At 34.5% G+C, this 16,642-nt stretch overlaps 1 protein-coding gene across 1 annotated transcript in view; it reads right to left on the bottom strand.

Moving 5' to 3' along the window:
- LOC143213624 (actin-binding Rho-activating protein) overlaps nt 1-16,642 on the bottom strand; it is a 36,805-nt gene that overhangs the window by 17,153 nt on the left and 3,010 nt on the right. Inside the window, exon 2 of the mRNA XM_076433665.1 lies at nt 13,190-13,413. Within this exon, the coding sequence (XP_076289780.1) occupies nt 13,190-13,225 (36 nt within the window). The 5' untranslated portion in view covers nt 13,226-13,413. The remainder of the gene's footprint in view (nt 1-13,189; nt 13,414-16,642) is intronic.

The following is a 16,642-nucleotide window of genomic DNA, read 5'->3' as shown; positions in this document are numbered from 1 at the left end:
GAGTGATTAACCCCACAGCCTACACTACAATATCGTGTCAGACTCGTGATGAAGATTCTGAACAGAGTCTAATAAATAAAATTTTATTTTGGTTTCGTTACATACATATATAATAATGGATATATTATATATAGGTTGGGGAAAAAGAAATCCATCATTTCTCCGCTTGAGATAACGTAAAAATAATGGATTTCTTTTTCCTCAACTTAATATATATACTACAGAATTTTATACATTCATCGCTAATCTTTTCGGCACACTTTTTACTCGAAGTCTAATAGAAATGGCGGAGAAAATTTGGACGTCAAGATCCACGAGCTCTTTGTTGTATAGTTTTAGTTAGTTAAACAATTTCTCAATACCTGCAGAGTTATTTGAATCTGAGAAATGCTTGAAAATATAAGTACCTCTGTCTCTTTTCATTCTGCTACACTAGCAGAAATGTCCACGAGAAAGAAGACGTAAGACGTATGGTTTTGAAAATAGAGGCTTTACGCTTCAAAAGGAGCTGAGAATCATTACATAATATTTTACTACCGAGATGTAATGGTTTAAATTTGACAAATTTTTCAGGTCTCCTTGTTGCACCCAATTGCACAACATTCGATTGAAATTCATCACCGGTAAATTAATGGCTAGGTGATGTCCTTGAAGTACTGTACCAGTAACAATATTCGTGGTGAGTAGAGTACCAAAATTTTATGCATTCATTATTTATTACATATGGTATTATTATTTATTACAAACTGAGTTGAAACGTACAACAGTAGATAGATAAAAGGAATGTGGGAGTACTGATATATTATCATTAGACTGCGGATTTTATGCATTTATGATCAAAATGAGTGAGTGTAATTTAAAATAGCAAAAATATTAGAAAAATTGAAACATACTATTTTATTTTGAACCTATTAAACATAGTAGAAATCCAACAATTCAACAAATGTATATACCCGAATTTTCAAAATCGACACGCGTCTTCTCACAGCCACTGATACATTCAGAACCAGCGCCAAAACCGCGCAATTCCTCGCGACTACAGTTTAACCAGTTTCCCACGACCTAAAATTACATTGCGTTTCGCGGCAGCAACGATTTATCGTGCTAATCATAATCTCGGAGCTTCCCCTGCTCGAACTAATTAGGGAACGAGATTATCCCGACGGCGGCGGCTGCGGCTGCGGTCTCTTTTCGATGATTATGAACTGCGCAGCGAGCGATTCGACAGCCGTTGGCACGTACCGCGAGATCCCGAAGTAATTAGGCGAATCCGCGTCAACGGAATTACATAATCACGGCGGATTTGACTCATAAAACTTGCGAGATGACACCGGGCCACGATTTAGATCGTCTTTCTGCTGGCGATACCACCCTGCCCCGGGGAAACTTGAATGACGAAATATGTACGCTATAGTTGAGGACTATAACCGAGACTGTAGCTGAGGATCTGAACGACGAAACGGCTGAATTCCTTCGCGAAGTGTGGAACGAGCATTATAAATAAAATCTCTGGTGGCGGGTGTTGTCCGGAACGAAAAAAGTCTGCTAAGACTCCGAGCTCCGACAGAAAATAATAGTTTGCCCGTGCTTTATTCGAGCCTCGAGCATTTTCTATGAGGCTTTATCAGCAGAAATAGCACTCTATATTCGGCGGCGTCTGATATATTACATTCCGCGGATAGTTCTAGCATTCTTTTTCGCGCTGCGTTTATTTTTACGCGTGTTTATAGTCAGGCCCGAGTACGCGATCCTTGTCAGAGGGTATGTTGTATCGGTGCGAAAGGGTGCAGGCCATGTCTAGCACAGGCCGGAGCACGTGATGTGGCAACACCGCATGCAGACAGAACATCAGTCCGATAAAGCTACTGCATATACGCAGCAGCATATAAAAGCCGACCATGATACACAGTAACAGTAACACAGTAACAGTAAATTGTTACGCTCTGTATTATTTTCAAATTTTTGAGAATTTTTCGTACAGCGAAACCTTTCCTGTAACCTAAATATCACCTCAATAATAAATAATTTGGAAGATGTTGCACAATCGAGAAGATTCCTTAAAATTATAAAATTTAGTAAACTCCTTTAGCATTTTATTAATTATTTATTAATTATATATTAAGTTAATATTAAATTATATATTGATTATTTATTAATTATTTATTAATTATAATTTAGCACTCCTATTGCATTCAGAGTTGGGCAAAATGTAATTTCAATTACAATTACAATTACTTGCCAATTACTGTAATTTTATTTCTGCAATTTCCAAATAATTTTAATGCAATTACAAATAATTGTAATGGGTAGATGCAATTACTTAACACGATTACAGTAATTGTAATTGTGTCTAACAATTACTTCAGTGTAATTGTTCTTTTAAACCACTAATTTTTATGTTTTGGACCATTTAACCGTTTTCTTATTGTAATTATAGTTCACTTTTGCACATGTGTAATTGAAGATGTAATTAATTACTGCCCAAGTCTGATTGCATTGTGTTGGAGCGTCATGATTAGACTGCAGATCTTTGTGCAAAATAGAAATATTCTGCATTGACTGTAGGAAGCAGGAATAAAATAGTAAAAAAATATATAAAAAAAGACTTTTTCAAAACTACGCTTATATTAAAATGCACTAAAAAGGAGAAAATAATTTTTTTAGACATTGGTGACTATAATTAAAAGCGTGGTGCGCTAAACTATATTGACGTAATCTTCGAGGGCGCTCCATGCTTTCATTTATGGTCAGTGTGTGATTTTTTTTCAAATTTATATTAAATTTTTCTATCTATTCCGACATTAATTTTATAACAGAAGAAATTTTGAACGAATTGCTTAAAACTTTGGGGAAAAATATCATTAATCATTTAACTAGATTCGGTATTTTATAGAGAACCAGAGAAAAAATTATTTTCTCCTCTTTAGTGCATTTTAATATAAGCGTGGTTTTTAAACAGTTTTTTGTATATATTTTTTTATTTTCTACTTTTTAGTTTTTTTGTGACGGTTAATATAAAAAAATTTTGTTCTCCTAGACGCACAGTTCTTTTTAAAATTTGTTTTTTACTATTGCGTTGTCATCTAGTTCTGAGCTATGTTTAAACTTTCAAGTCTCTAACTCATCGGGAAGTGATTTAAAATTCGATTACAAGATTTGACGCATACAACAACAACAACAACGACAACTCGGCAAGCTAATATAAGCGTGGTAAAAATTGAGTTGATCCCTTAATGACTTTTTGTTAGGTTCTAAACAACATTACAATATTCTTGAATATTGTTTCTTTATAAATGCATAAAGATTCGCAGTCTAGTTATGATTGTATTTTTATATACGGTGAAAGTTCTTAGTTCTAAAAATTGAGATTTTCAAATTTTCAATTGTTTAAGGTCTCAACTCTGAATATAACGCGAACGACTTCAGATCACTTCGAATCGGACTGAGACGGCGTTGCCTTTACCATGTTCCGGCCCGTATTAGAGACGTCCGCGCTGCAGTGAATTCGTCGCAAAGTTACTGTACTATATGAGAGAAGTTTATCGAGGACTTTTGAAAATAGCCTTTCGATCTACGTATATTAAATTCCGAAGTTGGGGGACACGGATTTTGACGGGAACACACGGCTTTACGAGCCCCACGGAGCAAGAGTTCCTGCGGAATTCGATCGTGTCAGCGATTCGACCCTATTTTATACAATGAAAAAAGGAAATTATGTGCCGTCTGTCTGTCCGGATTAGGGTGAGCGCTGGCGCCTGACCAAGGTCACGGATAAAGAAATTGAGTCCTTCCGAGTGTGCGATGACCCCCTTTTGTGCACATGCTTGAAATATCTTCTTCAGCCTTTCGGCCTTCGTTACACTAAATCGCATAGTACGTCGATTTCCGAACTAACTGGAACCGAGATGGCTCGGATAATCGAACAGATTGCATAATAATATATCATTAGGTTGGCAACTAAGTTCGCAACCTCCACATTTTCTCAAACAAACTCATTCATATATGTATTTTTTAAGCCCGAGTATTTTATATCAAATTAATCGCAAAATTCAGAGCTTCCAAATGATATACAGTTCAAGAGGAATGGTCACTGAATGAGGTTACAAATTGTAACTTACAATGATACAATAAAGGAATTACGAAACAAAAGGTCGCGAATTTAGTTGCCAACCTAACATGTTTTTATTCGTTTCGCAATCTGAAGTAAGACACTGTCAATTCACCCGCCGAACGGGTGCTTCGTTTAAGTCTTTTGAGATTTGAAGATTGTGAAGTGATTTATGGTGTATGAAAGTTTTATAGAAAGTCTGTAGGGAGCCGGTGACCGATGTTGGCGAGGTCTCTTCGAGCGAGCTCTTTATATGTATAATATCTTTTATATTACGTGCAATTCTTTTACAGTTTGTTTATTGATTTGTCTGAATTCGCGAAATTAATAAAACAGTATAACTCGTGTAATTTTGATTGCCTCCATTTGAGAAAAACAATTTATGTATAATACCTATACATCAAATACCCGTGAGTATGTGTGTAAAATTTTAATGCAAAATTTTCAATGGTTCTTCTGAAAAAAAATCCCATATTATTTTCTGCTGATTAACATCGATACAGAGAAAAGTAAAATTTCTCAGTTGTTTCCCGTTTCTTGCAATTGATGCTAACAACTTTTATTTTACATAAATATTCGCAGTCTAGTTATTATACAGGGTGAACATTATAAAGCGTTACGGACCAATATTTTCAAAAATATTGACTGTTCACAAAAATGTTTCAAATGAAAGCTGTTTAGTACCGAGGGGGATATCATGTGGTGGGATTTTTATTTTTCTAGATGGACACTCCAAGGTGAGGAGAAGGTCGCCTTGATTCTTTTTAATGGAAAGACCTACTGTGAATATGTACTTCAAACATATATCATTCATATGCATGGCGTGTTTTCAGAATGAATATAATTGACACAGTTTTGTAAAGCATATTTTGCAAAAATGGGTGTAAAGAACAACTTCTAGTATTTTCTCTCCACTTCCAACCAATTGGAATCTTTTCAAAACTTCTTTTTTCACGTCATGTAGTAAATTAATTGTTCTAACTCTTCTGAAAAAATCCAAGTCGTACGGTCGAATATTAAAAAAGTAATCGTCATATTAAAAAGTGTTCGAATATTATTTTTGCTGACTGTATAACCTAAATCTGAGCGTTTTCTACACGAAAAAGTGTAGAATGCAAACGTAGCGCTTTCGGGCCGGTCCGCTTTCAGCCCGACAAATTCGCGTTCAAGATTAAAATCTCAGGTGAGAATTACCTCAAAGAAAGAGAACATGACACTCTCCCATTTCAAAGCGAATGGCCGCCGTCCAAAAGAGAACAAACGAAACGCTGCTAGCGAATACATCCCGCCCCGTGACTAATACGCTCGCTACTGCCAAATCTGCGAGCGAACAGTCAGACTACCACGAAGAAAATCATCGTATTCTGATGGACAAACGTCAACTGCGTGTCGTTGACACTAATGTTGCAACCCGTTGTTCCTGCATTCCTCCAAGCGAGCTCTGCTCGTTGGCGTTCGTGAATCGGCCGGGATTGCTCGTGGTGTTCGTAACTTCTAAATCACACGTTCACACGCAGCCCACGTGCGAATCTCGTGTCCGAAGAAATCGGAGTTTCGAAAGAGGCGCTTTTATTGTCCGACCGTTCATAATGTCCAACCGTTTGCGCGCAGTGTACCATTCACTCGTCCACCGCTTCAAAATATGTATCCGTTTCGACGGACGCAACATTTTCACTGATTTCTTTTTCTCCTTCATCATCATTTTATGCACTTGCGTGACCAAATGGGCGAAACACGGAACGGCCCAAATGTCAGAAGAATTTTAAACCTCTTAGCACTTGAATGGTGACTCTGAGGCGCCACTAAAAATTTGCTCTACCATTATAACAAAATATTGTTCACACTATTAAATATATCGGTATCCAGAGTTGTGCAGAATTACAATTGAATTACTCCAGAATTATAATTACAATGTAATTGAATTATATTGTAATTCAATTATGTTGTATATTATAATTCAGATCTTCAGTCAATTAAATTACGATGTAATTCCTAATTGCAATGGAGCACAATTATAAAATACATTGTAATTGAATTACATCGTAATTCAATTATATTGCAATTTATAATTCAGATCTTGATTCAATTAAATTACAATGTAATTCGTAATTGCAATGGAGCACAATTATAAAATACATTGTAATTGAATTATAAAAATGAAGTATATTAGGCAATAAGAGGTTGAAAAATCCATGTAAAGGTTTCAAACAGAAGGAATTTATTACTTATTTTACTAGCTGCTCGTAACCTACTTACGGCACACCCTCGGGTATATCGGTGTGAACACCACACATTGACTCGACAACCGCGTCTCTTTCTTTCCAATACGCTTTTCGTCGTTGCGTTCGAAACTTTCATCGTCGATTACACCACTAAATACAGTTGAAATTATATCGTGTTTGGTACCATTTTGCATTAGAAAAATGCCACGAATATGTTGGCGAAAGTTCCATAAAATAATAATGAAAAATAAAGAAGATTAAATATTGGTGTTACATTGTGAAAAAAAATGATGTCACTGCGGGAATACTGTCCGTGCAGAACACGGCTGTTCGACAGTAAACCCCCGGTTACTGTATATGAAAGAAAAATATAAAAATATATCGCAAGTTCTTCCAAGTTCTGGGCTATAATTTGGAGAGCTGTATTTTTATTATATTATATTTCAATTATACTGTAATTCAATTATAAATTGCATTTCAATTATATTGTATTTCAATTATAAATTGCATTTCAATTATATTGTATTTCAATTACATTGTGTTTCAATTATATTGTATTTCAATTACAAATCTGATTAAAATACTTAGTAATTGAATTACAATGTAATTGAATTAGCACAACTCTGTCGGTATCTAATCAATTACTAAACATTTAGGTATTGTATGAGGTATTATATCAATTTCATATTGACGAAATTTAAAAAATCATAGAGCATGGAAATACATATTTTAGGTCGCAAGAAATGTTTCCATTTTCGAGTTAAAATAGCTTCGAGTGCAAACAGTTAAAACATCGTCATGACTGCGGACTTTATAAACTCGTGACAAAAATTAGTAGATTAAATGCAAATCGGTGAAAATATTTGAAGAATTTTGAAATACAGGGTGTCCCAAAATTCGTGAAAATCCCGAAAGGGGGTGGTTCCTGAGACCATTCTAAGAGACATTTTCCTTTGCAAAAATGTTATCCGTGGCTTTGTTTAGGAGTTATTAACGAAAAACGCGGACCAATCAGAGCGCGACCTAGACGCGAGTTGGCACAGTCGGCCCGGCACGCCAACTGTCCATTGGCCGACTGTGGCAACCCGCGTCTAGATCGCGCTCTGATTGGTCCGTGTTTTTCGTTAATAATTCCTAAACAAAGCTACGGATAACATTTTTGCAAAGGAAAATGTCGCTTGAAATGGTCTCAGGAACCACCCCCTTTCGGGATTTTCACGAATTTTGGGACACCCTGTATTGTCACGACTAAACTGCGGATTTTATGAATTCGAGACAAAAAGTAGTAGATTAAATACAAATCAGTGAAAATATATGAAGAATTTGAAAACATCGTCATGAGTGTGGATTTTATAAACTCGTGACAAAAATTAGTAGATTAAATGCAAATCGGTGAAAATATTTGAAGAATTTGAAAACATCGTCATGACTAAACTGCGGATTTTATAAACTCGTGACAATAATTAGTAGATTAAATGCAAATCAATGAAAATATTTAAAAAATTTTAAAATATTGTCACGATTAAACTGCGGATTTTATGAATTCGAGACAAAAAGTAGTAGATTAAATGCAAATCAATGAAAATATTTTAAGAAGTTGAAAATATTGTCACGACTAAACTTGCGGATTTTACAACCTCGTGATAATAATTAGTAGATTAAATGCAAATCGGTGAAAATATTTGAAGAATTTGAAAACATCGTCATGACTAAACTGCGGATTTTATAAACTCGTGACAAAAATTAGTAGATTAAATGTAAATCAGTGCAAAATAAAATGGACTCGGAAATATTTTATGGTACTATTGTACTTTCAACTATAGTTAAAATGAATTAAGAAAAGAGCGAAATGTCAATACAGCTCCTGTATAACATACAAGAATTATTTATTAAATTAAAGAACAAGGGAATGTTTTACAGATGACAATGAACAGAAATGACGAATTAAATCGTCGACTGTATATTTGGCATAAATGGTCTCCGTCAAAAATTGCAAAAGTTCCGACCGCTGTACCTCTATTATCTATTATAACAAAATGATTATACAATAAAAAATTCTCTATTCACACTTCAAAGTCGGCGATACCTGTAAATATTAGGTCGTTGCATATGAAATGTACGATTTCGAACAGTAACGTTAAACAACCGCAACTATTTCTTATTGATCAAGGATCACACGTTTCTTGATTGTATTATGGTATACATTGAATTTTTCTATCACTCATATGCTTCATTTACAAGATTGTCATATTTTGTAGTTCTTTTTACCATCAACAAATAGTGTGTTGTTAATCGCAAGTAACTCGAGCCACATAAATAGTTTATTCTTACTTTAATAATTTTAACAAGCTGAGAAAAATAAATGGATTACCATTCTTAAATTATTGTACCCTTTTTACTGTCTTAAGTTGCACCCACTCATTTTTGTGAAATAAATCCATAAAATACACAGTCTATAAAAGAGCACGCGACAGTCGCACTGATTGATATTGATATCAAATCTATAATATTTAAGAGGAAATTTATATGACAGGACTTTGTATAATAGGATAGCTGTTGTCGCTGAAGAAAAACTGTTTCGATTGCACACGGCAGTTATCGATGAGAGAAGTTCATTTCGATCACTCATAACAGTTATCAATGAGAGTTTATTTCTATTGCTCATAATAATTATCGATGAGAAAACTCACATTTTGGTTGCTTATTTAATTATTGAATTGTCTACTCTTTTTCGGATGGAGCAAGCCTGTGAAATTCATTGAGAAGGTTTCGTACAACAAGACGAATCAACAGACCATAAGAACAACACAAAATCTGTTTGTTTGCCCCATTAAATTTTAATTGTAGCAGTTAATTTTACGAATGAAAAATTTATGAAATAATTAATTGTCTACCATTTGAAAGTTGTACTATTTAATAATAACTATTACCAATTTCCTACATCAATAACTGTTATGAGCGATCGAAATGAACTGGTCTCATTGATAACTGATATGAGCGATCGAAATAAATTGATCTCATCGACAACTGTTATGAGCGACCGAAATAAACTTCTCCCAACGATAACTGTTATGAGCGCGATCGAAATAAATTTCTCTCATTGATAATTGTTATAAACGATCGAAATAAATTTCTCTCAACAATAACATTTACCAACAACAGAAAAAATGTTCGGTTACTTATGATTCTTATTTGTAACCATTACGATTTTAGTCGTTGAAATACTTCTATGACTTTTTTCTTTTTGATTATAACAGTTATGGTCCCTGCGTATCCGTGAAAAATTCTCGAAATTCTACTTATTTTTTGTGCTCTAGAGTGGTTTCTCGCATCGATGTAACGGAGGATTAAAAAACGTGTGCCGACCCGTGGTTTCTATTGTCAAAGAATCACGCATAGCGGAATTTTGTGCCGCTGACGGATCGACGGCAGAAATATCAACGACACGTCAAACGCTCGCGTTTATCGAAATAACAGATGAATCGCGGGAAGACAAACGGACGGTCGCGTCGCGTCGCTTCGAGCGGACACGGAAATCGCGGCGCGCTTGGGCCGACGGTTATTTCAAGCGAGTGGACACTATTTTCGTCAGTCCGCGTCACGACTCCGGCTTTCGCGGAACGACGAATCGGCGAACGTTCGCGTGGCAAATCATCTCCGACCGATACCGAGGCCTCCTCACGGATATCCGCTCCAGGGAATAAACAAATATGGCGTTCCTCGAAATGCGAAGGCGTCGACATGTACAGTGACTCCTGTTAACATTCGGACACTCTTTATACGGGATTTCCTTTTTTTCGGAAAAAATCAATTTTGTTTGACAAAATCTTGTAACTCCCTGACAACTTCCGTGTGAAATCTTAAATTATAAATACAATATAGTATTTACGAATGTTAACTAAACGGTATTCCATTGCAACAAACCGATTTTTTGCATACACTACTGTGCAAAAGAGAGAAGCACCCGGCCATATTTAATAGAAAAGCATAAAAAATCAAATAAGAACACAGTAAGTTTTAAAAAAGGATTTCGCTGTTTAATTAAATAGTTCTGAGATTGTATGTGTTATTGCGGATTATCTAATACTTTAAAAATAATAAATCAATCATTGTACAATATAATTTCTACGTAAAGATATTGTTTCTCATTATATCTTGTAATTAGACAGCTGATCTTTATGCAAAATAAAAATTATCTACCTGAATTGCAACAAATTGAGGTGACATAGAGATCTATTTTCTTCGTAATATGTTTAATAGGTTGAAAATAATATAATAGTGTTTCTAAATTCTTCTAATATTTTTACTGTCTTAAATTACACCTAATAATTTTCGTCATAAATGCATAAAATCCGCTGTTTACTTATAATTATACTGGATGCTTCTTTCCTTTGCACAGTAGTGTATATCAAAAGTACAGCATTTTGGAAATACGCTCCCAAAGTGTTATTAGACTAACTGGGCAGTTTTGAAATTTTCTTAAATAAAGAATTGCAAAAATCAAGCAATTCTGAATTTTCTCGAAACAATTGCACTTTTTTAAAATTTCTTTAATTTGTTATCTAGTTAACTAATCCTTCTAACTTCTCAAAACAAACTAAATCCCTACGTTTTTACATGTTTCATTAGAGCCTACAGAAAATGAACGTGTCTAGAAGATCTAGAAGACGTGTCTAGTACCTTAAAAAATAGACTGGAAAATGTATAAATGATCCTAAGCATACTCAGTTATATAAAGTCGTACACTGATAAAAGCACAGTGAACGAAAGTGATTTATTGTACTCGAATTATAAAATTATCGAGCACGAAATCTGTTCTATTCAGGTAAGAAATATTATTTTCCTGACTAAATTAAATATTTAAGTCGTGTTCGCCATTTCTAGTTGAAAAACATACACTTGTTCATAGAAGTTATATATTTAGAAATAAATACATTTGAAAATAAGCTTAAAATTATATTTAAAATATTTTCAAATGTATTTAACTAAATAATTTATCCGTTTCATAGATGTTAATTAACTGCGAATTGATATTAAACTGATTTCAAGAACACGACGTTTCTGAAATTTGTTTACCTGAAAACATATAAATAACTCCAAAGTACAAACTCAGGGAGCTAACTATACAGCCAGGAAGAACGTATTGTGTTCGAATTATTGTTACATACACTTATATTGTTTTGTGACGTCATATACGAAGTTAAAAATACATGAATTATTAATATGTAATTGCGTTGCAATATACATATATAGATGAGAATTATGTAAATGTATGAATGTTTATTATGCAATCACAATTTGAAATGTTTCTACACGCACGAAATATGTTCATTTATTATTGTGATATACAGGGTGTTCGGTAACTGGTGGTACAAGTTAAAAGGGGGTGATTCTACTTGGAAAAATAAGTCGAAAATATACAATAAAATTTTTCATGTGAGGTTTTGTTTTCGAGAAAATCGACTTTGAATTTTCGCCGGGTACGCGTGCACTTGATCACGTCTCGCTATAACGGATCTCACTGTAGATCATTGTCTCGATTGAAGTTTATGTTGATAAACACTTCTAGTGTCACGGAAATGTTTATTTTATCTATCATCGAACTATCTTACCTTTACCGCTAAACACTAGAATATGATGCATTTATAGCAAAATTGAGTAGATGAAATTCGAATTGTAGGAAAATTTTGAGAATTGAAGATGTCAATATTTTAATTTCTCATCTATTAAAATAATCAAGGGAGGAAATAACATCAAATTTGGATTCTATTTCTTGCACTCGACGCAGACAATTTTTATTTTACATAAAGATCCGCAGTCTAGTAATTATTTTAAACATATAAAATTATACAAAAGTATAAAATTATTTAAAAAAGAAACGAATGTACAAGAACCTACTAATAATCTTCGCAACTTTTGTTATTAATTCATTTTTTCTTCTAAACAAATACAGAAGCGTCGTTTCTAAAGAATCTTGTAGACTCGTATTTAGGATTCTCATTTCTCGATAATACAAAAATGGGGTTTTTCAGTAGTCAAAAACGCTAGATACAAGATTGATCTAGGGCGTTATCTTCCTCAAAAGTCCTACTTTTTTATTTACGAGGCATAATTTGCATTATTCGACAGCATATAACTATGAAAATGCTTCTAAATAATTCAATTTACGCTGCCGAATAATGCAAATTGCGCCTCGTAAACGAAAAAATAGGACTTTTGAGGGAGATAGCGCTCTAGATCAATCTTTTATCTAGCGGTTTGACTACTGAGAAACCCCGTGTTTGTAAATATTATCGCGAACTGAGAAGGCGAATCCCGCATCCTTGCAATCCTGGAAAAAGGAGTGTACCCCCTTTTAAGGGAGGAGATAACATTAAATTTGGATAAAGATCCGCAGTCTAGTAATTATTTCAAACATATAAAATTATTTAAAAAAGAAACGAATGTACAAGAACCTTCTATAAAGGTTGCCATAATCGTTGCAATAATCGTTGCAATAATCTTCGCAACATTTCTTATTAAATCATATTTTCTTCTAAACAAATACAGAAGCGTCGTTTCTAAAGAATCTGTATTAACAGATAAGTGAATGGTGAAATATTGAGAAATTGACATGTGCACTAGAATGACACGTACACTAAATCATTGTTGTACGTTACAGGAGTTGCAGTCCTAGTGGAATGACGGGTCTTAACAGGTACGAGCAAGTAATTAACTCGTACAGAACGCATCGTGGAAGTTAGACGAAAGGGAGAACAATTTTATTATCGACATGCGGTTTGCCCGTAACCTCGCAACTTCACTGACTGACGTTCCAAACCAGACGGACACGAGAACAAATTCTAAAGCTGGCACTGACCTCCTCGGTATCGCTATGATGGCTTTGAGGATCCATCTAGTGTCCAGGGAAAAGTCAATCGATCGACAAACGTCCAAAAGTTGGCTCGGTCGTTGGCGTGTCCGCGAGAAAGTCAAAATAAGGAAGTAGTTTCGATTCGAGTGATGCGTTCGTAGTGTACCAGTTTTCACAATGAGCGCCGATCACGTTGAAAGTGCCCTTGCGCCAACAGCGTCGCTCTATTTCTGGTGGAAAGGAAACACGTGATTCAGTCGACATATTGCTGGGGAAATTCAAGTTGGCGCGCACAATATCTTCCCACTTTCTCGAGTGGGAAATTGATATTGCAGAGGACGAAGGTGAAAAGTTCTCCAGCTGATTCGAAGCGCGATGTATCACTAGGAAAGCGTTAAGTGACTAGACCGCGAATCTTTACGTAATTCTTCAGTTTTATGGTTAACCGGACCCGAGAATTTGTCAAATAACATTTTCTTTAGACATTTCAAACGTGTGCAAAAGTCATACATAATTTAAAAAATGTAGAATACATACAGGGTGAGTCACCTAACGTTATCACCTCAAATATCTTTGTCGTTTTCAAAGATACATTAAATGTCTTGAGGACAATGTTGAATGGTACAATGGGGCTCATACGACAGCAAAAAAGTTTTTGTTTCTATGTAATTTTTTTAGAGATAGCAACGTCACCTTCATTTTTTAAAAAGCGAGCTAATAAAAACGTGGTAAAAATGGAACCACCCTTTTTTAAATAATGATAGACCCTTTCATTACGAATTCAGTGACTATAATTATTCAAGGTCATTCGAGATCACGGACAGAAAAAACCTGACGAATTCCTGATGTAGCGATCTGTGAAACGGATGAAAATGTCGGGCCAGAACTCGTATTACGCTACTTTGACTCATGCTTGCTTCTCGGGCAATTTCTCTCGTACTCGCATGTGGATTGACAGCTATAGCTGCTAAAATATTAATTTCATTGTCTCCAGTAGTCATGGGATTCTTTCGTTTACGCTTTCTCACATCTACACTTCCAATATTTCTAAATAACTTTTAGATATTAGTAAAAGTCAGCCTGAAAGGAGTGTTTCGCTGGGGGTACCTTTCTTCATAGAGCAATCGGGCCTGCAATGTATTTTGTGTACATTCACAGTAAACCGTTATCCACGTCACACCTTTCAATCATTGAGTAAAACATAGCGGAATCGCGTTTGTAAATATACTTTTAGTAAATAAATCGCAGCGTAATCGGTTAGAGGATGTTTGAATATCTTCCATAGCATTGAAGGACCTTAGCGTGTTTACTACAAGTCTCACTGGTGAGAAACATATTTTCTGCCTCTATATTTTAGTTTTATACGTTTTCTCTGTCCGTGACCTTGAATGATCTTGAGTAATTGTAGTCACTGAATTCGTAATGAAAGGGACCATCATTGTAGATGTTTAAAAACGGGTGGTTCCATTAAAAAAAAAAAATTAAATCAAAACAAAAATCTCTTTTGGTATCGTATGAGCCCCATTTTACCATTCAACTTTGTCCTCGGGACATTTAATGTATCAGGTTGGCAACTAAGCTCGCGACCTCCACATTTTCTCAACCAAAGTCATTTATATATATTTTTTGAGCACGAGTATTTTATATCAAATTAATCGCAAAATTCAGAGCTTTCCAATGATATACAGTTCAAAAGGAATGGTCACTGAATGAGATTATAATGATACAATAAAAAAATCACGAAACAAAATGTCGCGAATTTAGTTGCCAACCTAATACATATCTCTCTGAAAACAACAAAGATATTTGAGGTGATAACGTTAGGTGACTCACCCTGTATATGATCGACATTTTTTCTCAACATTAACCGTACCGAGCACAAAATGCGACTGCTGTACATTATTTTATGAAAAAACAACACTGAATTTATTTAATTTATAATAACACGTGCTAGAATGGAGAAACTCATTTAATAATTTCTAATGGAATTATCCTTGCAACTTCAGCGATTATAAAGTCAAAAATGTGACACCGGCCGTAGTACGGTTAGTGTAAAAAACGTGTCGCGATCTGTCTACTAAAATCTTGACATTGCACACATTCAAATTAGTGTCTTATAAAGTGGCAATGGGGGAGGGGGTATTAAATCAACATGACGTTTTATTAATAATTTTATCATTAATATTATCATTAATAATCCGGTATTTTTCGCGTTCACGTTTTCTTATAAGTCGAAAATCAGTATATGCCACAAGTTCGTATAGATTCACAGTTTAGCTGTAAATAAAGCTTGTATAAATCGACAAATATATTCTAGCATTGCAATCGGTTTGCAATGTTTGTAAATTCCTAAACCGCAAACAAAAAAGTTATAATTATATACAATATAACATTTATAGTGTCCTGAAATAGTTGGAACAATTACATTTTTAACATATTCTTAACATGTTCACAGATCGCTGTTCTATGTCAAACTGCGGCTAAATAATGTGTACAATCGGACACGAGGTAATTTTTCATTAAAAAATACGATTGACGGATCGATCCGAAACGTCGAATAGCTGTTGAGCAATGGACGACTGAATATATATATCAGGAATTTATAATTATTATTGTAAATAAAAATAGCTCCATATTCCGTATATAATTCCTAACAATATTATACAAATTAAAAGAAAAAGAAACCAAGAGAACATGGCCAATAAGAAGAGTTAGCTTTTCAATTACGAACATTTAGAACAATATTCAATTCACTTAATAAAATCTGGGAAGAAAGAAGAAAAAAATATGGCTGTAGTAAGCTGTAAAAGATTTCTAGTCCTATTTAGATAAGCCTATATATTTATTTAACTCTAACCATACCACGACTGGTCAAACGATCGGTTTTACATTTTTTGTTTTTTAACTATCGAAATTATAGAGAGATGCTTCCATTAGAAATTATTCAATAAATTTCTTTATTCAAATTCTACTTTTTATAAAACAATGTATATCCGACACATTTTGTACCCGGTGTACAGTTAATGTTAATTTCAACCTTACGGTGTCAAGAAATGGACTAGGTTTGCAAAGCATATCTTAACTCGCACATCCATATTCTACTGCATTTAATTAGGGATGAAAGACAGGATGAAAATCCCAAAGCTATGCGATAATGCTGAATTTACACAATTTTCGCTCGTTGTCTCTGGAGGTACAGTGTCCATCTGAGAGTTTCTGTCGACAGTTGCTCTCGAGAATACTCTCAATTTGCGTGTCCATTTGAGAGTACTTCAGAAATGTTTTGCTCTCGGAGATTAGCGTGCGAGTCGACTCTCGGAAAGTCCTCTCAGACAGAGTTGGGCAGGAATTAATTACATGAGTAATTAATTACATCTTCAATTACAATTACATGTAATTGTAATTGTATTTCTGCAATTCCAATTCCAATTACATGTAATTGTAACTGTAATTGTTAGT

This window comes from Lasioglossum baleicum, chromosome 11, assembly GCF_051020765.1.
Source record: "Lasioglossum baleicum chromosome 11, iyLasBale1, whole genome shotgun sequence".
Taxonomy (NCBI): domain Eukaryota; kingdom Metazoa; phylum Arthropoda; class Insecta; order Hymenoptera; family Halictidae; genus Lasioglossum; species Lasioglossum baleicum.
Note: the sequence above shows the minus strand (reverse complement) of the source record. Positions and strands in the feature narration are given on the sequence as shown.